This window comes from Vombatus ursinus, unplaced genomic scaffold, assembly GCF_900497805.2.
Source record: "Vombatus ursinus unplaced genomic scaffold, bare-nosed wombat genome assembly UNPS02014801.1, whole genome shotgun sequence".
In the NCBI taxonomy this organism is placed as follows: domain Eukaryota; kingdom Metazoa; phylum Chordata; class Mammalia; order Diprotodontia; family Vombatidae; genus Vombatus; species Vombatus ursinus.
This window is the reverse complement of record NW_020954579.1, coordinates 10,462,365-10,484,984: the sequence shown is the minus strand read 5'-3', so window position 1 is coordinate 10,484,984 and position 22,620 is coordinate 10,462,365. Positions and strand designations below refer to the sequence as shown.

The 22,620-nt window shown below is 42.5% G+C and overlaps 1 protein-coding gene across 1 annotated transcript in view; it reads right to left on the bottom strand.

Moving 5' to 3' along the window:
• ITGB3 (integrin subunit beta 3) overlaps window positions 1-22,620 on the bottom strand; it is a 79,846-nt gene that overhangs the window by 22,315 nt on the left and 34,911 nt on the right. Inside the window, exons 4-10 of the mRNA XM_027873062.1 lie at window positions 19,919-20,171; window positions 18,665-18,827; window positions 16,823-16,984; window positions 14,720-14,815; window positions 12,441-12,530; window positions 11,686-11,820; window positions 9,302-9,731 (exon numbers count right to left, since the gene is read on the bottom strand). Coding sequence (XP_027728863.1) covers window positions 9,302-9,731; window positions 11,686-11,820; window positions 12,441-12,530; window positions 14,720-14,815; window positions 16,823-16,984; window positions 18,665-18,827; window positions 19,919-20,171 — 1,329 coding nt within the window. The remainder of the gene's footprint in view (window positions 1-9,301; window positions 9,732-11,685; window positions 11,821-12,440; window positions 12,531-14,719; window positions 14,816-16,822; window positions 16,985-18,664; window positions 18,828-19,918; window positions 20,172-22,620) is intronic.

Sequence of the window (22,620 nt, the reverse complement as noted above, 5' to 3'; positions counted from 1 at the left end):
GAGAGAGAGAGAGAGAGAGAGAGAGAGAGAGAGAGAGAGAGAAAGAGGAAGAGGGGGGGAGGGAGAAAAAGAGAGAGAGAAAGAGGGAAAGAGAAAGCATATATAGCCAGTGAGGGGGAGACAGACAAATAATCCCTGGCCTACCAATAATAAAGTTGAAAATTACCTAATCTGTTCTCTGAGACCAGAATATAATTAATTATCTTTCTTAGAGGAAAAGCATAAGAAACTGCACACCTACAAGTGGGCTTCTGCTTGATCTAAGTCCCCTAATGGGATGGCAATAGAATTTGACCACTTCCCCCCACCCCGCTCCCCCACAGCCCTCCTGTCCCCCATACACACACAACAGGGACCTTGATATGTTACTAGGACATTGTATCCTGGTGGGGCAGGAGGGTCTTAGAAGCTTAGCCTTTCTAGATCTTCCAAGATCTCTCTCCAGTCAGAACCTTTCACCTTCTCTGCCTGATTCCAGCCTAGGAAGAAGCAGCTTCTTTTGCTCCCACTGCTTCTAACAGGACTGAACTATTGAGATTAGGTTTTGTCTTAGACCTCCTTCCTTCACAATAAGAATCGGGGAGCTAAGTGAGGGGTTTGGATCACAGTCAATGCTGATTATAGGGCTTGAGATTCAGCCTCTCAGCATACCATTCCCTTTCAAAACATTCATCCATTGGTAAAGGATTGGAAATTGAGGGGATGCCCATCAATTAGGGAATGACTGGACAAGTTGTGGTATATGATTGTGATGGAATACTACTGTGCTATAAGAAATGATGAGAGGGTGGTTTCACAAAAACCTGGGAAGATTTACATGAACTGATACTAAGTGAAGTGAGCAGAACCAGGAAAACACTATACACTATAATATTGTAACCATGATAACTGTGAAAGACCTTGCTACTCTGATCGAGACAAAGATCCAAGAAAATTTGACAGATGTTATCCACCTCCAAAGAGAGAACTGATGAACTCTTGGGTACAGACCAAAGCATACTTTTTTGCCTTTATTTTCTAGCCTTTCCTTTTTCTTTTTGCTTTTTTTTTGCAACATGGCTAATATGGAAATCTGTTTTGTATGACTTCATATGTATAATTGATATCATCTTGTTTGACTTCTCAATGATTGGGGGAAGGGCAAGAGGGAGGAAGAGAATCTAGAACTCAAAAAACATTTTAAATAAATGTTAAAAATAAATTAATTTTTAAAAATGTAAACTCCCACCCATCCTCACTAACACATCTTTTTCTTCTTGTCCTGGCCCTCTTCTCAGATCCAACAATGCTGCTCTAACATCAATGACAGGCTTGATCAGGGCTATTCAGCATTTGACTAGCCCTTAGTTAAGAGTACTTTATTTCCCACATCTAGCAGGGAGGGACCATGACGGCAGAATGGTCAGCGTGCACTTGGCATAAGGAAGACTTAGTTGTGAATCAGCCTCTGACACTCGCTAGTTGTTTTTTGTTTTGTTTTTTTGGCTAGGCAATGGGGTTAAGTGACTTGCCCAGGGTCACACAGCTAGTAAGTGTTATATGTCTGAGGTCAGATTTGAACTCAGGTCCTCCTGAATCCAGGGCTGGTGCTCTATCCACTGCGCCACCTAGCTGCCCCTGCACTTGCTAGTTGTATGACCACAAGCTATTTATTTAACCTCTTAGGGCCTCTGTTTCCTTATCACTACAATATGAATAATCATACCAGAGATACCTAATAGGGCTGTTGTGGGACCAAATGAGATAAATAGATAGGCATTTATTAAACAGCTATTTGCTAGGCACTGGGATACAGATACAAAGAAACAATTCCTATCTGCAAGGAGATTGTGTTCTAGTCTACTTGAGCTTGAACAGCTTAACTGCATCAAGTGTTTTGGGACATCCTGTATTTAGAAAGTGTATGTACATGGAGTATGTGTGTGTGTGTGTGTGTGTGTGTGTGTGTGTGTGTGTCTATGCGTGCTTTCTATCCCCGGTGTTTAACTCATATAAAATGCTTAATAAATGTCCATTCATTTATTGATTCATGAACTTTGCTTTCTTCCCCACTAAACTTAAAAGTGTGTCCTCCGTGCATTTTCCCCAAAAAAGCCAGTTGTTAAAACATTTACCAGCACACTTCTCCTTCCAACTCTAAATCAATGATTCCATTTATCCAATTCTATTTTTTCCCCTCTCAGAAGTATCATGGGAGGCAGGAACCTCTCAGGACAGAGGAAAACAGAGAACTTTTGTTCTTATCGGAGAAAATAAAGAAGTGCTTCTATCCCAAAATGAATATAATCATAAGCAGTTGGAAATCTGTGTGACTCACTGACCCACTTAAGGAATAAATTAACTGTACAGAATTTGCTGTTTGCCTGGATGTTCCTGTTTGCCAATGCTGTGGAACATGGTGAAATTATTCCACTGCCTAGCGAGCTGATATTGTTACCCTCAGTAGTTTTCTGCTCAGTATAGGAAGGAAGGAAACAAGCATTTATTAAATACCTACTGTGTGCCAGTTACAGTTTGCACTTTGCAAACATTATCTCATTTGATCCTCACAACAACCCTGGGAGGTAGGGACTATTATCATCTCCATTTTGTGGTTGAGGAAACTGAGGCAGGCAGAGGTTTAAGTAACTTGGCCAGGGTCACACAGCTAGGAAATAGCTGAGGCCAGATTTTCATTCAGGTCTTCCTGACTCCAAGAAGCTAAACAAGGCACCAAATGAGCAGCCTCTATTTGAATCTTGTTTATTTGCAGTCTGTACTTTCATAATTGGTTTTGTTTCCAGATAAAGATATGCTGATTTTTGTTGAATTGAGAGTAATTGTTTGTAATAAAGGACTGGATCTCAAAAGAGAGGGTAGGTCAAAAGGGGTCTTGAGACCAGTTTTACGTTATCTTTCCACAAGAGCCTACACTAAGCTGGGGCAGCTAGGGGGTGCAGTGGAGAGAATGCTGGGCCTGGAGTGAGGAGTTCAAATCTAGTCTCAGGTACTTCCTAGCTGAGAGACCCTGGCCAAGTCACTTAACCCTGTTTGCCTCAGTTTCCCCATCTATAAAATGAGCTGAAGAAGGAAATGGCAAACCACTTCAGTAAACCCTGAATGGGGTCAGAGAATAATCTACCTTGATGACTACACAAAAGAGGTGCTTTGCTTATTAATCAAGCAATTATTAATTAATTAATCAATTATTAAGAGATCCTTGAAAATAGCTACTAGTTCCAGAGTGAGTAGGAAACACTTGATTCCATCCATTTTAAACATATGTGGGACATGCAACTGGGAAATAAAATATACAGGAAATGGGGTATAGAAATCTATCCTGCCCTACAGGAAAATTGAAGGGGAAGGAGATAAGAGAAGGGGAGAAGAGATAGAAGGGAGGGCAGATTAGGGGTATTCAGAATGCATGCCATCTTGGGGTGGGGAGAGGGTCAAGATGGGGAGAAAATTTGGAACTCAAAACCTTGTGGAAGTGAATGTTGAAAACTAAAAATAAATTAATTAATTAAAAAAATTAAAATATAAAAATAAAAATAAAAATAAAAAAATAAACATGTGGGGGCACTACCTTCATTCCCTTTGCTTGTGGACCCTGGTTGGTGACACAAAGGGCAAAGGCAGACCATTGGGCTGCAAACTGATATAGAAAGGAAAAATGAGTGAAGCAAGAGATAGCGAGTGGATTGTTATGATTTTGTAATCTCCAGTGTGTGCATATTGTTGTGGGAAGAAAAGCAGCAGGGGTCAGTCAAGAGGCTGAGGAAATGTAGGCCAGTAAAACGTTGAAAGTTATCTGCAATGTCATGGTACTGCAGCATTTGGCTCACGAACTGCGTGGAATTGTTTTATAAAAGATCCACCCTGCCCCCAGTGCCCCCTTGGGATTAGCAGCAAGGCAATGAATCATGCATCATTCCTCTAAGATCAGAAGGAAGTGGGTGAATCATGGAAAACTTGGAGTTAATCAGAAGAAACCAGACAGGAAAATCATGGCCTGAAGCCACGCATTGAATCTGTGCCACTAAAACCAATTCAGGTAGACGTGCCCTGGGGACTCAAGGGAAGAAGGTAATGCATTGGCAAGGTTATGATGACAACTGACTTGGCACCTACTACTACCATTACGGACAATAATTGCTAACATTTATATTGCACTTATATCATTTGATCCTCACAACAACCCTGGGAGGGAGGTGCTATGATTATCCCCATTTCACAGATGAGGAAACCTACTTCCCCAAAAGGCCACACAGCGTGGCCCTCACTAGGCATCCCTTAGCCACATGGCCTACCCTTGGGATCCAACCTGGCAGAATTCCACTTCTCAAACAGGAGTCAGCTCAGGAATGCAACTGATTGAGGAATTGGTGTTATGCTGGAGGATAAAGCAAACAGAAGGAAGGCCCTGCTTTGGGTTCCTTTTGGGTGGGTCTCCAAAGTGAGGCAATACCTATGTCAAAGGAAGCCAAGCAAGGTCTTTGACTTCTCAGTTTCCCCAAAATCTCAAGTCAGTCCTGGAAACCTCTCATTTAATAGCATTTCTCTTGCAAAGCCAAAAAAGCAGCCTTTGATCATCTGATCTGCCAGGAGAGAACAGACCGTGTTTGGTGAACTTCAGGTTAATGCTAAGCCCTGGCAGAGAAATCAGAGTGTGGTATAAATGCTGTGGAGATGGCCTCTTTTCTGGCAGGGAAAGGGTGAGGACAGAAGCTCAGAGCACAGGGCAGGAAGGATTCAGCTGTTCTTAGCACCTGATCTATTCTGTCCTGTCCTGAACTACCTCATTCTGAAAAGAAGGAAGGAAGGAAGGAAGAAAGGGAAGGAGAGAGGGAGGGAGGGAAGGAGGGAGACAGGGAAGGAGACAGGGAAGGACAGAGGGAAGAATGAATGGAAGGATGGAAGCAAGGAAGGAAGGAAGGGAGGGAGGGAGGAAGAAAGGGAAAGATGATAGGGAAGAAAGAGGGAAGGAAGGAAGGAAGGGAGGGAGGGAAGGAGGGAGGGCAGTATCCAAGAAGACCAGAGGAACTGTTGGCCTATATTCATGTTTTGTGTTCTCTCTTCCTGTTCACATATGTCTAAGATAGTCTTCTCATGCTTTCTCTGGAGACCTTTCTGAATCCTACTACTCCTTCAAGGACCTGATTAAATTCCACTGTCTCTGTGAAGTCTTCCCTAACAACCCCCAAACCACATCTCTTCCTACTCTGAAATCAGATAGCACTATGTCAGCTGGACCACTCCTCTAGCACCTACAGTACAGGGGATAGAGACTGGACCTATAATTTCATTGATAATAGGGAAGTCCCTCTACCAAAGCCCCTTCTATGAAACTTATATTCTTAGAGAGTTTTCTAGAGCAGAGATGTCAAACTTGCAGCCAGAATGCATCCCAAAAATCCTCTAGGCATGAACCAAATTAAAATGTAATTGGGAAATATTTAACAAAATAAATAAAAATACAACTCAACAATCTTTTTTTCAGACACGTCTGACTCTTTATCCCCATTTGGGGTTTTCTTGGCAAAGATACTGGAGGGGTTTGCCATTTCCTTCTCCAGCTCATTTTACAGATGAAGAAACTAAGGCAAACAGGGTTAAGTGACTTGCTCAGAGTCACACACCATACATTAGTAAGTGTCTGAGGTCAGATTTGAACTCAGAAGATAAGTCTTCCTGACTCCAGGCTTGGCACTTTATTCACTATACCTCTTAGCTGCACACACACAATTCAATATAGATATTGTTAATTTATGGGTTTCTAAGTCAATGTGCTGCCCGCAGCGATTCCTTTTTATTTGAATTTGACACCACTCATCTAGAGCAGAGAAAAAGATAAACAGCCTGGCCAGGGTCACACAGCTGGTAGGCGTCATAAGTAGGACTTGAGCCCAGGTCCGCCTGGCTCTGAGGCCATTTTGCTATGTACTGCACTACACTGCCTCTCATAGTACTTATGTTCTGCCAACTTTAGTTACCTTCTGTCTCCCCAGCGCACTGATTGATTATTAAGGCAGTCTTGAAAATAGCTACTAGCCCAGCTTCATGAGTGGAAAAGACTCGATTCTTTTCAAGTAGGTAGGGCGTATTCACATATTTCTCTGAATTCTCAACAATGCTCAGTCCAAAGCTTTGTCCATAGGAAATACTTAATAAAAATGCACAGACTGGGTTAATTGATTAGATAGATCAGTCCCTTGAAGTCAAGAGCTCTCTCTCTCTCTCTCTCTCTCTCTCTCTCTCTCTCTCTCTCTCTCTGTGGCAGTTCAGGAGAAGAGGTAGGATTGTTAAAGGGGCAGCAGTCACAGCCAATATTATCTCTGTTTCTGTGTAGGGGTAGAGGAGAGGATCTTGCCTCAGTCATCAATGCAGGGAGCCAGAACATCAACATTCCTGCATCATTCTTGCATAGGGATCAGGAGTCATAGAAACAGTCAACACACAGCAACTCCACCCCATCCCTGGTCAGTACAACGCGTCAAACCCTCTTACACCCAACCTGAGGGCCAGGAACTTTGGGGAACAATATCACTGAATTGATCTGCCATCTCTGAGTGTCTGCTATCATTGGGAGGTTGGGATATCAATTCTACAGGCATGGATGCTAGTCAAAATGGCCTAGAAGCTAAAATACAGTTGAACTGGATCGGGGTTCCCTGATTAATTCAACTGGACTCCAATGAAAACAAGCTGCTGGTATTCCAGAGGGAAGCAGGAACCAGGAGGGGCTGACTCAGGCAGCTCTGCTCCATAACTTCAGAAGGGCCATCTGCCAAAGGAAAAAATAAAATGTTCTGGCAGAGATCCCTGCTGTCCTTGGCAGAGTCCCACTTAGGATCAATTGAGGGGCTCCCTCTGCTGTGGTGTGTTCTCAGGGGGCTCCCCCTGCTTCAGCTTAAGATCCATCCTCTCTCTCTTTGTGGAGGCTCCTCCCTCCCGTCTCCCCCAGCCTCTCAACTCTCTCTTCATCCCAGGACCTCCTCCCCTCAAAACAATCACTGATTTGCATTAGCATTTTGCACATAACTGGGGCATGTTGTTCATGTAATGTCAAAACACAGAAATTCCTACTCTTCCTTAATCTTTTTTTTTTATGAGGTTTGGTAGGCACCCACAGGGGAAGCAAATGTACAAATAATCCGAAGTCATTTCTAAGATGTGTTTTAACATTTATTTGTCACTGATTTACCTTTTGGATTATGTTTTCCTCCCCTCAGGCTGATGTTAATATTGACATGAACATCTGTGGCCAATTAGCACCATTCATTAGATCACAGTGCTAAGGAGAGAGAGAGCGAGGTTATGGGTTCAATTCCCCAATGGGCCAGTTAGCATCTCTCTTTTTCTATGGCCACAGACCACGCATGCCTTTAATGACAGTCATGGCAGCCTTCGATTCTGACAACAAGGAGGATAGAGTCACAATGAAAATGGTTCAATGCAACCTCATCCCGCTGCTAAAAACAAAACAAAAACAAAAGCAAAGCAAAACAAAAAAGCTCAGAATGTATAACTTGGAATTAGAGTTAGTGCAGAATCAATTTACGATCTGAAGGACAAAAAATTGTTTAATTTCATTAAGATGACATGGATCCTTTCCTCAAGGAAGTTTTGGTTGAGCTAGGGAAACAAGACTTAAACATAAAGGAATAATTAACAATTTTCTTTTGGCCCTGATCTGTGATTGCATTAGGGTAGGAAACTCCCAGGGAGAAAATTCACTCTACACAAATATATTCAATTATTCTGAAACTTAAGAATCTTAGAGAATTGCCTGGGCACTAAGAGGTTAAGTAACTTAATAAAATTAGGGCTTTTCTACGCTTGGAGAGAGAGTATTGTGGGTCAACCCCTGCTCTGTGTGTGTGTGTGTGTGTGTGTGTGTGTGTGTGTGTGTGTGTGTGTACTCGAGCACGGATTTGCACATTCACGTGATCTTGAGATGCATAAGTGCAAGGAAAAGCAGAAAAAAAAGGATCTTGAAATCTTAGAGTTGGGCTCTTCATGGAATCACATCATTTCAAGAGCTTGTTAGAATAGTAGGGATCAGTGAATTCAACTTCTTCATTTTACAAATGAGAAAAAATGAAGCACAAAGAGAGTTTAAAACTTGCCCGAGATCACAGAGCTAGTGAGTGACTGTCTAGACCAGGGTTGGAGAACCTGTGGCCTCGAGGTCACATGTGGCCCTCTAGGTCCTCAAGTGAGGCCCTTTGACTGAATCCAAACTTCACAGAATGAATCCTTTTATTAAGTCTATTTTTATAAAATAATTAAATTAAATAATTTTAATTTTTTAATCTAATAATTTAATGAATTAATATTATTAATTAATAATTAGTGGTATTAATAATTAAAATAAATTAATTAAATAGTTTAAATTTTAAAATCCTTTTATTAAGTCTATTGTATAAATCTATCTTATTAAGTCTAGACTGTAGACTCAAACCCAGATCTTCAGAGGACACAGTCACTAAACCATGTCTACGTGATCTTCAAGGTTACCCAGCCCTCCATTCAATGCTTGACTCCTTTCTATCCCTAACAAGTGTCCATCCACATTTAAACAGGAGAACTCTACCTATTTTTTCCTTCCTACCTTGATCCATAAGGCTGAATTTCCAGATAAGAGCAGGCATCTGAAATATCCAACAGTGTTTAATGGGTTGAGAAGGGCAGAAGAGTAAATGTGTGTGCACAAGTACATACACCTGTGAGTATATGTGTAGGGAAGGAGGGAAGGAATAAAGCTGAGGGAGGGGCACAAGGAATTGAAAGAAAATTTTCAAACTCCGCAGCCAGACATCTACAACCCTTCACATTATGGCTCCAATTTACCTTGCCACGCTTACTACGCTTACTACACATTACTCCCACTCACATACCTTATATTCCAGCCAAGTTGGTTTTCTTGCCATTCCTCACATGCGATACCCAATATCCAATCTCCATAAATTTCCGTAGACTGTACTCCATGCCCAGAATGCAATCATTCCTCACCTCTGCCTCTCAGAATCTCTCATTTCCTCCCAGGCTAGTCTCATGTGCTATCTCCTTATCAAATTCTTTTCCTCATCCCTTTAGGCGTTAACATTCTCTCTCTACTATACACACTCCTGTGTTTACATGCTGCATCCATCCCAAATAGAATCTAAGTTCCTGGAAGGCAGGGACCTTTGGGAATTTTTTTTTCCATTTTGTGTTTGTATTTATAATAGGCAGGTAATAAATGCTTGTTGGATCAAAGTGGATTAGAAGGGGAAAGAAACGGTACAGGAGAAACCGTAAGGGCCTTCCCACTTACCTGAGCACATTTCGCCCTTGTAGCGGACACAGGAGAAGTCATCACATTCACAATATTTGCCGGTGACCTTGCCAAAATCGCTACTATGGCAGACACACTGGCCGCACAGGCACTCCCCGCGCTGGCTGCAGGCAGGCTGGCCCTCCTGAGGACTGCACTCGTCCTGCTGGGAGGGGTGGTAGTCCTCCTCGGAGCACTCGCACTGGGCGCCCAGCCATCCAGGGCCACAGCGGCACACCCCACACTCAAATGTCCCATTTCCCTGATTACAGCGGCTGCTTTGTGGTTCAGCCTGGGCCTGACAGGCGCAATCACAGTCAAAAGTGACAAAGATGGTGAGGCTGTCCTTGAACCCCACAGGCTTAATGGTAAAGGATTTCTTCTTTTCTTGGGGACAGCCACGCACTTTGGCCTCAATGCTGAAGCTCACCTGGGAGGGAAACAGGGTCTCATTGGGACATAGGTTGCCTTGTGCCTAACAGCTCACGTTCTATTATAAACCAGTGAGGAATGCCCAACCACTTGAGCCTAGAACCTCCCCACCCTGCCAGAAAGTGTGCAAACTAGGCATGGGATCATATGATTTAGAGCTAGTAGCGTACTTAAAAATTCTGTGCCCCCCAACCCCCATCTTATGGTATATGAGGTCTAGAGAATGAAAGTGACTTGCCCAGAGTCACAAAGGGAGCAGAGCTGGGTTTCAAACCCAGGACTCTCCCTTATGCCAGCCCACCTCCCATATTTTACTCATCTCTCTTTCCCACCATCCTGAGCTTCTTTGGCTGGACAGGACCTAAAGCAGTAAAACCCAAGTGTGGAGATCCTGGGCAAGGACACAGACATAGCTGCATCCAGGAGATGAGATGGTAAGGTCAGGGGTCAAATCAACAGCTGTGGAACAGGCTTTCCTCTGGGTGGCACTAACTGACTTTAATGGGACTGAATCCAGGACTTTGTATTTATGAGCACCATGCTCTAACTAACTGAATTAATTGGCTACAGGCAGAATTCATGACACCACCCATCATGGAACACAAATTTGATACTGTGCCACATACCACAACTCCACACCCACACCATGCTACGTAAATGCAGCATCACTAAACAAGATGTACAACTCAATTCAGGACAATACCCCAACACCCTTATAGTCTGAGAAGTTTTCAAGCAAATATTTATCTCTTCTCCTCTCCTCTCCTCTGCTCTCCTCTCCTGTCTCCCCCTCTCTTCTCATCTCTTCAATCCTCCCTTCCCTTTTTTCCCCTTCCCGCCTCTCTTCTCTTCCCTCTTTTCCTCTCTCTTTCTCCTCCTTCTCTCTGTAATACACATTTTGTTATGTTGAAATATAGTAAGATAAGGGGGAAGAAGCACAGAATCTAGAGTCAGAAGACCTGAGTTCAAATCTCAGTTCTTATGTTATCTGTGTGACCTTAGAAAAGTCACTGCCCTCTCTAGGTCTGTTTCTTCATCTTAAAAATGAAAAGTTGGGGCAGCTAGGTGGCACAGTGGATAGAGAACCAGCCCTCAAGTCAGGAGGACCTGAGTTCAAATCCAGCCTCAGACCAAACACTAGACACTTACTAGCTGTGTGACCCTGAGCAAGTCACTTAACCCCAACTGCCTTAAAAAAAATGAAAAGAGTTATACTAGATCAGGGGTGGGGAACCTGCAGCCTCAAGACCACATGTGGCCCTATACATCCTCAGGTGCAGCCCTCTGACTGAATCAGAAGTTCACAGAGATAATCCCTTAATAACAGGATTTGTTCTGTAAAATTTGGACTCAGTCAAAAGATCACACCCAAGGACCTTGAAGACCACACATGGCCTCAAGGCCACAGGTTCCCCACCCCTGTACTAGGTGATCTCTCTAAATCCCATAATAACCATAAAAATTAGCCAGAACATCAATGGAGGAGAAATAGACAAGACTGGGAAAAAAGGAAGGAGTAAAGGAGTGAGTGGGGCTAATGATTTCTTTACTCTGCTTTTACATACTCATCAAATGAGATAACAGTGGTGTAGTGAATTGAGCATGCTGGACCTGAAGTCAGGGAGACCTGAGTTCAAGTCCAGCTTCAGATACTAGCTAGCTGTGTGACCTTAGACAAATCACTTAACCTCTGTCTGCCTCAGATTCCTCAACTACAAAATGGGGATAATAATGGCCTCTACCTCCCAGGGTTGTTGTGAGGATCAAAGGAGATAATAATTGTAAAGCTTAACACACTAAGTGCTATATTAATGTTAGCTATTATAATTATTGTTATAACCTATGTAAACTACAACTGCAGAGTAGGAATTGGGGAGTATTGGGGGCCGGGGGAAATGGCACCCACAGAAATAAGAGATAGTCAGCTTTGGCCACTGGCCAAAGGTTCTCACCGTGTCTCCAATTTTGAGGCCAACACAGGACTTGAGGCCTGGGATGACCTCGTCATTGAGGCAGGTGGCATTGAAGGACAAGGACAGCTCCTCGGGAAGGTCACGGACTTCCAGTTCCACTTTAGAACGTATTTTCTGAGTAGAATTCAGGGGGGAAAAAGAGTAAGGAACAACTGAAAAGGAATGACCTACCCATGCCCCTTCAGTTCTCCAAAAACGGGGTGTTAGAAGGGCCCAGCTCTGACCGTGGCAAGACCACACAAGAGGGCCAACGGTCTCAGCCTAGCTATGAGATGACTTTGAGGTTTTCCTAGGGGATGGGGAGAAGTACTAAAGCTTCCATCCCTAGCATCTTGCCCCCTCTTCCTGCATCCCAGGGACTGCTAGGCTCTGGGGAAAGCAGAAACCAGTGGGGCACTTTTACAAAACATGGTGGCTTCCCATAGAGTCTGGAATAAATACAGATCCTTCTGTCTGGCATTTAGAGCCCTTCACAATTGACTCTATCTTTCTAAACTGATTTCACAGTATCCCTTTCAAAAAATCCACATTCTAGTCAAATGGGTCTACCTGTTTTTATCCATATAAAACACTATTCCCACCTCTGCATCTTTGCATAGGCTGTTTTCTGGGATACTTGTTGTCCCTTCTCACCTCTAATTCCATGCCCGCTCCATGAGGCCTTTCCTGCTCCATTCCCTACCGGCCAAAATCACTCCTAACAGCTTGGCTTCCCAAGGACATGACACACTCACCCCATAGGCATCGACGATGAGCTGGAGGACATTGCTGGAATCCGCAGAGAGCATACCCACCGTGGTCCCTGGAATGAGCTCACTATAGTTCTAGAAGGAAAATACCCAGCAATCATTGAGAGCCTCTGCAGATGAACAAGGTAAAACAGACCTTGTAGGCCAAAGGTTCTTAACCTGGGGTTCAGCAATGTGGTTTGTTTCTATTTTGATTGTTATTTTAATGTACTTAGATTTGCTTTATAATCCTATGTATTTTATTTTACTCTAAGCCATCAAATTAGTCAAGATATCACCCTCATGATGCCATTGGTCGTCTTGGAGAACTAAGGATGAACAACAACAACAACAACAACAACAATGTATTTTATTTTATGTATTAAAAACAATATTCTGAAAAGGGCTTTCCTGGACTGCCAAAAAATGACAGAAAAACAATGAAGAAACTCTCTTCCAGGGCAACTTCCCTAGGTATTCTCCAAACCTAACACAGAGTCTACAGTGCGTAGGAGGAGGAGAAACAAGACAGCCTATATCTCATTCCTTAATAAGAAGGGTAAAACTATGCCAATCACAGTCCTTGAGCTGTTATCCAGGGCCACACGTATAAACATGTCCTTGCATGCCCTAATAATGACAACGGACATTTATTAAGCACTTCATGTGCAACAATGTATTTTCCTCACAACGCTTCTCTGAGATAGGTTGGCTTTTTTTCTTGCTTTTGTTCTAAATGTGTACTTTCAATAGTGTAAGGAACTCCCAGTACGGAAATTCCTTGGACCACTACTGATTGACATTTTGTCTATAAGTTTTCATCTTAGAGAAATGCCTGGAGCACTGAGAGGCTAAGGGCCTTCCCACCACCACCAAGCTAGTATGTGTCAGAGATAGGCCTTAAACCCAGGCCTTCATAACCCCAAAGTGGTCCTTTATCCACCACGCCATACTGCCTATCCTATGGGAGGCTGCCAAAGTTATTCCCAACTTACAGAGGAGGAGACTGAATCACAAGAGAGCAGAAGTGAGCATCCTCCCCAAGGTCACACAAAGAATAAGTAGCAGACCCAAGATTCAAAGCTAGATCCTTTCACTCCAAACCTAGTTCCTTCAGCTCTACCTAAGCTGCCTCAGGGCTAGATCTTGTCACCTTTCCTAACTGCCAGACCCTAGAATCCTGCACAGTTCAGCACCCCAGTGCCATTTTGCCCCATGAGTGGCCTTCCCACCCATTTGATGAGGAATGCCCTTGAATAACTAGTATCCTTGACAACAAACTTGTATCCAGAGACCCTGAACTAATGCCCTTGACAATAACTTGTGTCTACATAAGACCCCAGAAGCCCTGCACTAACTAATCACATTCTAGCATTTAGCTGATAACTGATCAAGGGACTTTCTCAGGACATTACCCAGTCTGAGAAAGTGCAATGCCCACCTAGCTTGTCTGACAGTAACCTTAGGGCTAGTTAACATCTCATGTATATAGTAATGTAGCCCCCCTTTGAGGAGGATCGGAGGATCAGACTGCATGATGGGAAATAGCATGCACAGAACTTTGATGCTATTACCCCTTGCGTACCTCATCTTCCTGTTAAGAAAGCACTTTGCCTCTATATAAGCCCTAGCTTTGCCCAGTAAGCTGCTGCTGCTTCTGCCTCCTTTAGGGGGCTGCTGCCTCCTTAGGGGGCTACTACACCTGCCTCCTCTAAGGAGAAAGCCTAATCTTGAATAAATGCCTTTACTTGACTTGGAGACAGTCTAAGTGAATTCTTTTGAGACAACACCATGACACACGTACATCTTGACCCCCAACCCATCTTCCCTATACCTCTCCCAAGCTATGCTCTTGAAGGGCTGTACCACCCACTGCCCATTGCCCATTGCCCCATTCATTGCCCAGGACATCCACTATTCACTTTTGCTAGCCAGCTAGAGGGAAGACAAGCTCTGGGACTAGGGAAAGGGAGTTTCTGGAGCTCCTAGATCCCTAGGGTTCAGGCCCCAGGGTTGGTGTTCTTTGGGTCCTAGGTAGCATTCACTGGGAAATCACATCTAAAAGGCCAGACACCCTGAAGAAGTCCTAATGCCCTACTATCAGGAAGCCCAGAAGGCATTGATTAGGAAAGTTGCTTTGCTATCATGGAACTGGCTTTAACCGGGAGATCTGAGTATAAATACTACCATTGAATCTCAGGTACCTCCTCTGTAAAACAGGGATAGTAGACATTGCACTACCTCACAGGGTTGTTGTGAGAATCAAATGAAACAAGGGGTGTCACCTGATAGAGGCTGACTACATTTCGAGTCACTGCAAAGATTAAGTTGATGTTCTTCTGGGACAGCTTCTCAGTCATCAGTGCCAGAGAGGGATAGTCCTATAAAAAAAAAAGATTTGTGAGTTAGTGGAGTGGTCCCCTGGAGGCTAAGAGGATCCTCTCTTTTTAGATTCCTGTAGGCTAGACAACGGCTAAGTTGTTTTCATCCAGTGGTCTTAAAACCATTTCATTCTGTGACTCCAGTGGTATGACTTAGGCAGGGCAAAAGAGAAACTATCCTGGGTCAAATGCCAGAAAGGAGGCTCAAAGAAAGACTAGGTAAAAAGGTCCAGGTCAGTGATGCCAAAAATGAGCACCTCCTTCCTCTGTTATCTCCTTCATGAACAAGTTCATAGAATCATAGATTGAGAACTGAAAGGGACTTTATAGAAGCCATTTAGTCCAAACCTCTCACTTTACATCTGAGGAAACTGAGGCTTTGAAAGTTTAGGTGATTTGCCCGGTATCATACAAGTAAAAAGTGTCAGAGGTGGGATTTGAACCTAGGTCTTCCTTGCTTCAAGTCCACCACTATCCACTACACCATGATGTCTGACTTCTTAGCCCGGCTTTCAAGATTCTCCACTATCTGGCCCTAACCTACCTGCTCTCATTATTATCATGCCTTGGCTCATATAACAGCTCCATACACCTGGAATACTCCCCATACTTCTCTTTCAGCTTAAGCCCCATCTCCTTTCCTGCTCAATACATGTTGATTAATTGATTGGATTTACCCTATACACAATGTGAATTAAGTGTTGGTGCTGGTCATGGTGCTGAAGCTGATCTCTAAATCCCAGGCACCGGAAGAGACTTGGAGAGCTCATGTGGTCCCACCCTCCATCTTTAAGGTAATAGATGATTAAACTGCCCAGAACTGGTGCTTGTCTAATTTCTTCTTCAAACGCTAGACCTTCACTCAGTCATCAAGTGTCAGCCGAAAAGTCAGGAACTTATGTCCAACTGAAAACTCCACTGTACCTTTCATCTTACTTGAATGGACGTGGGAAAAGGTTACTCAATTCTGCCTCTCTAAAATAATCTCTACCCTCCTTTCACTGGAGAGGTGGGAGACTATGGGTATGCAATGTTGTAACCATTATCAAATATGGTGGCTGGGTCAGCTGATTTTGCTTAACCGTTTTTCTTGGTTCCAAGGGAAGGCCTATGGGTTTTGAGTGTTGGGTTATAGTGACACATCAAGAAATGACAAGGGTAGGAAAACAAAAGATGATGATTAAGTTTTTTGAAAATAAATTAATGAATGAATAATAATATCTAGCAATCTACATAGCACATTGTTTGCAAAGCATCTTACATATGTTATCTTGCTGATTAGGTGCTATTATTATCCCCAATTTACAGATAAGGAAACTGAGGCTGAAAGAGATTACAGGGTCAGAGTCACACAGCTAGTAAGGGTCTGAGGCAGGATTCAAAACCAGATCTTTCCAACTCCAAGTTTAGTGTTCTATCCACTATACTACCTAGGGAATAGGATGGAGGCAAACAAGAAAAAAAGAAAGAAAGAAAGAAAGAAAGAAAGAAAGAAAGAAAGAAAGAAAGAAAGAAAGAAAGAAAGAAAGAAAGAAAGAAAGAAAGAAGAAAGGAAGGAAGAAAGAAGAAAGGAAGGAAGGAAAGAAAGAAAGAAAGAGAGAGAGAGAGAGACAGAGAAAGAAGGAAGGAGGGAGGGAGAGAGAGAAGGAAGGAGAGAGAAAGAAATGAATTTTTAAAACCTTCATAGACTTGATGACAGTTAATCACTCCTGAACCTTCCCTTCTCCAACCTAAACAATCCATTTGATTTTTCCTCAAAGAACTTGTTCTCCACCCTTTGTTCAGCTCAGTCCTACTCCAGTAAACCCTCTCCATTTTCTCTGTTATGTTATCCCAACTAGGCATATTGTTTTAATTAGGTAGTAGCTGATCCAGAGAAGAAAGGATTGCCTCTTAACTCCAGGATTTTATTTGACTTTCAGTATGTCTCAGGTGCTGAAAGCAATGGAGATGAGAGTGGTGTTGATGGTGGGGAGTGGAGAGATAGCAGGGCTCAGGGGAACTCACCATAGTGGTGGAGGCAGAGTAATGATTGTCACTGCCAATGTGGCATTCCCCATCATTGGGCTGAACAATCCCTGATAGCCTCCCATCCAGAGCAATGTGGGTTTTGGCATCAGTGGTGAACACCAGCAGATGGGATGCATCATTCCTCCAGCCAATCTTTTCCTATTAAAAAAAAAAAGTCAGCAAAGTCTCAGCTATGCTATAGGAAGAGAACATAGTTCAAGGACTCAGCCCTGAACAGATGAATATAAGAAAAGGCTGAACACACAATAATTCCCTCATTAGGAATATACTTTGGGAGTGTTATTTTTAAAAAGTTATCTGATGAAAGACTGTCATTCCAGAATTATAGAGATCAGGACTGGACCTATGATTACACTGCTATGGGGAATTCTTAGGCAAGGAAACACTCTCTACAAATTCAAGTTGGCACCTCCTCAGAAAGTGTCTTAGAGAGTTACCTAGAGTCCTGAGAAGTTAAGGGACTTGCCCAGGGTCACACAGCCAGTCCATGTTGAGCTTGACCCAGTTCTTACTGATTTCAAGGTTACTCTCTATCCATTAGGCCATCCTGCCTCTCCTAGAAGCATTTGATGCACTTGCAAATAGCTGGAAACAACACAAATGTCTTAAAACAGGGGAATGACTAAATAAACTCAGATACAAATCATCATAAAAATGTGTGATGGGGGGATGGGAAATGATAGGCAAATGCAAGGGATGACTAGCAGACAGCCTGTGTGCTCCACTGGTATCCTCCCAATGTTAAGAGAAACTGAAGAAGGCCCCTGGAAAGCTGGATGGAACTTGGCTTGTGGACATATACTGAACAAGGAACCCACAGGAAGGGCAGGCACCAATGGCGTGCAGTCTGCCTGGCTGGAAGAAATATTCATATCAATGAACTCACTGATCTTTTTGAGTATTGTATACATTAGCAAAATGGAATACTATAATGCAATTACATATGACGAATACATGAATTCTGGAAAGACCTTTATACAAAGAAAAAAAGTAGAACTAAAAGACTGTAAACACTGAGCCCAGATAACAGGAAAAGGAAATAAGAATGGACAAAGAATACTGATGAAGACTTATAGGGATTAACTGAAATAGTGTTATGATACTTTAGGAATTGAAATTAATTTAATAATAATTAATAAGAAATATTAAGTTAGTAAGCAAGTTTGGTTGTTTGAATTGATGTTCAACGTTAAGGACTAATAAAGCATCTATAGAGAGAGAGAAAGTAAGAGGGGGAGAGGGAAGAAGAGAGAGCTGAAGAAAGGGTAGAAAACTCCACCCAGAGCATAACCATTTTCCATATTTACAACCACCCTATCCAACATCAACACCTTCTCCCAATGTTTCTTCCCCTCTCCCAAGAAATTATCCAAAGCTAAGAGGTCCCTATAACCAAATGATGCTCCAACAATAGTGCACATATCTGTGCTGGTCTATGATGATCACTAAATACTCACTGAGCATGGATATTATGCTCAGGTCTTCAGGGGCACTTCCTACAGAATTTGATGGAAGGAAAATAATCTCATCATCTATTCTGGGAGTAAGCCAATCCCAACCACAATGTTGGGTTATGTTCAGTGAAATTTAGAAAATTCTTTTCCCAAAGTAACTGAGATTGCTCAGGTCCTGAGAGGAACAGATGATATCCCATGCGGTATTCAGAGGGGCTCAGGAGAGTAGATTGAATAACAGTAACACTTCATACATGACTCTAACCCCAGCCACATCAACCATCTTGAGCTCTGCTCCCCACCAGATTTCCTTCCTCCCCAATATGTAATGCCAGCTGCTCGGTCATTGATCCCCCACACTCACATCACAGACTGTAGCTTGGATTATGGCATCAAATCCACCTTCTGGAGCATCCCGATTCCTTGATACATTCTGCTTTCGCACTTCCTCATTGAAGCGCGTCACCTGATCCGTCAAAGTCAACACATGCTTGTAGCCAAACATGGGTAAGCACGTTGTCTTCATTCTAGGGAAGGATAGAGGACTCTTCAGGTAATTATTCCTCAAAGGAAAGACTACACAGGGTAAGGAGAAGGCTAGGTCTATGTAGCCACAAGTACGTTGATAATTCAGGTCTCAAAACACTCACATTTGACTAAATCATCCAAGTTTGCATTAAACCAAGTTTGCTCAGACTATGTGCTAACTACACCGTTAAAGGAAAAAATTTGCCAACTGGTTAATGGACAGCACACAACAGTAAATCAATAAATTAGGCCTTGGTCAACACTTCTGTTATCAATAGTTTGCTCATTCAACTGATGGCTCCTACCTATACAAAGGAGGCTAAGTACATAGAAAGCACATATCAAGTCATAGAAACACAAGCCTACATTTTCACTGTCAGGATCAATAACTTATTTATAATTATTTAGTTGTACTAACAGCCTCTAACATAGGCAGCTGCCATCAGTTAAATATTACAATATGGTTGAGAACTAAAGTATTGACAACAGGCAACTAACTACAAATCAAATGAGATAATACACATAAAGTATATTAAAAAAATACACTTTCTAAAGTGCCCACTATTATTATTGTTGTCATTATTATTGCTGATTGTTGATGGGCATTTGCTTATGCTCAAACAAGGTCAAGTCACTTTACCTTCTGCACCTCAGTTTCCTCATCTGTAAAATAGGGGTAATAATAGCACCTACCTTCCCAGGGTTGTTATGAGGATCAAAGGAGATAACACATACAGTGATTTGTAAACTTTAAAGCACTATATAAGTGCTAGCAGCTATCATTATCATTATTATTATTATTAGCAGCAGCATCATTCCTTCTAGGACACTGATAAATTTCCTTTGATTTTCCATACTACCTTGGCTCTTTCATTTGAGGATGGATAAAAGCACCCCTGAGACATTGACCAGTTTCTGTAGCACCCTAAATTGACTAGATCAGCCTGAAATCTCACATGGGGAAGCTGAGTCAGAGAGTAAAAGAAACCTGCCCATGACCCATCAGCAAAGCAGCCACAGTACTGAACACGGGACCCAGGAGTCAATCCCATCCAATGGTCTGTCCAGTGTCTCAGTAGCAGAGACTTACTCAAAGCAAGGGTTTTTGAGGGCCTCCGGCGGAGAGATGTACATGTATGGGGACATGGGCTTGTCCACAAAGGCCCCAAAGCCTATGCGTAGGTTACTGGTAAGCTTGCGCATCTCAGAAGCCAGCTTAGTCCCCAGAGACTGAATTTTTTGCAGGTCATCCCGCATAGAGTTGGACAGATCCATCAAATAGTAGATGTCTACTGGGTAATCTTCTACCTGCCGCACTTGCACCGAGAAGGTCTGAGAATCATCTGGAAGGGAGAGAGGCAAAAGTTTCAGTACAGACTCCAAGGCATATATAGCAACTGGAACACACATGGCTCTGGGCCCCATTGGCTTTCCCGTTCAGCTCAGGGGCCATCTCTTCCCTAGCGCCTTCCCTGATTGCCACCCCATTCCCCAAATGGTCTCTCCCCCTCAAAAGACCTTCAATTTGCTTATCTGTGTCAGTCAGTGAGTCAACCAGCAATTATTAGGCACCTACTATATACCAGGCATTTTGCTAAGCACTAAGGATACAAAGAAAGGCAAAAAAACAGTCCAGGCTTTCAAGGACAGCATATTATAATGGGGAAGAGTACACCTGGGTTGTCTTTCAATTCTGAGACTATGGTGTTCCATGAGCCACAGATAATTCCATGAGACAAATAATTGATATTACAGAAATAGGTTTTTATAGTGATAGGCATTTTGGAATTGTTGGAACTAGGAAACATAGTAGGTACAAGATTAGACTTGGATACAGAAAGACCCGAGATCAAATCCTGTCTCAGGATATCTACTACCTATATATCTCTGGGGAATTCACTTAACTTCACAGCCTCAGTTTCCTCATCTGTAAAATGGGAATAATAATAGCATCTACTTCACAGGGTTCTTGTAAGGATCAAATGAGATAACATATATAAAGTCCTTTGCAAAACTTAAAGAGCTATAGAAATGCTAGTAATTATCATCACCATCAGATCTATTATGTCCCAGACACTGCACTAGGTGCTGGGCATACTGAGACAAAAGACCTCAACATGCTTTCATGCTAATGTAATGGGGAAGAGAACATGTACATATATGTATATACATTTATATATCTGAATATACACATATGTGTATATGTGTCTGTGGAGAGGAGAGAGAGAGAGACTCCAGGTTTAAATGCTATCCTCCTAGAACACTGATAAATTTTCTTTGATTCTCCATGTTATTTGGCCCCCTTAATTTGAGGATGGAACAACTAGCTGGCAGGGTGAATAGAGTACCAGGCTTCGAGTCAGGAGGACTCCTCTTCCTGAGTTCAAATCTGGCCTCAGATACTTACTAGCTGTGTGACCCTGGGAAGGCACTTAACCATGTTTGCCTCAGTTTCTTCATCCATAAAATGAGCTGGAGAAGGAAATGACAAACCACTCCAGTATCTCCGCCAAGAAAACCCCAAATGGGATCATGAAGAGTTGGACATGACTGAAAAACAACTGAACAACAACCATTTGATGATGAATAAAAGCACCACACACACACACACACACACACATACAAACACACACACACTCTCTCTCACACACACGTTGTTGTTCAGTCATTTTTCAGTCACATCCAACTCTTCATGACCCCATTTGGAGTTTTCTTGGCACAGATACTGGAGTGGTTTGCCATTTCCTTCTCCAGCTCAGTATGTGTATATATACACACACATATATGTATATATATATACACATATATGTATATATAGATAGATACACACATATATATGTATATGTATGTACATATGTATATGTGTATATGTATGTGTATATGTGTGTATCCCAATGCCTCAAAAATTTTGGTATTTTGAGTCTTATTAAGTTTCATTCTTAATTTTTAAAATTTAAGTTACATTTCAATTTCTTGAGTTTGGTGATTAAAAATAGTGACCTTCATGACTGAGTGTTCAATAAATGTTCTTCTCAAAAACTAAAATTCTCTGTATGCACACTCCAAAAAAAGTGTTTTGTACATGAATATGCACAAAACACACAAGGCAGCGCTAGGAGACAAGGCACTAGCAGCTGGGGTTGGGGGACTAGGAAAAACTTCCTGCAGAAGGTGATGCCTGAGCTGAATTCTGAAGGAAACCAGGCATTCCAGGAGGTTAGGTGAGGAGAGGTTGTGTTCTACACATGGGGGACAGCCTATGCAAAAGCCCTAAGATAGGAGATGGAGAGTGCTGAGTGAGAGCAATAAAGCCAGCTTGAGGAGTTGCAGGGTTGGGGGAGAGAATGCATAAATAGAATGGAAAGATAGCATGGAATTATGAAGAACTTTAAATGTCAAACTGAGGAGTTCATATTTGATCCTAGACGTAATAGGGAGCCATGGCAGTTTACTGAACAGAGGAAGATGTCATAATAAGACCTGCTCGTTAGGAAAATCATTTTGGCAGCTATGTAGAGAAAGATTTGGAGTGGGGAAAGTGAGACAGAGAGCTGAATGAGAAGGCTGATGAAATAGGATAGTGGAGAGGTAATATGAGCCTGAACTAGGGTATTGACGGCATGAATGGAAAGAAAGGTGCCGGGCAGCTTCCCAAATAGAGCCCAGACCAAATCCTCTTTCTTTTATTCAATTCCAGACACAGCTCATTGTCCAGATGTGCCCCCCACCAAACTCATAAGCTCCTTGAGGGCAGACTGTTTCAGTTTTAAAGACTGTTTCAGTTTTACCTTT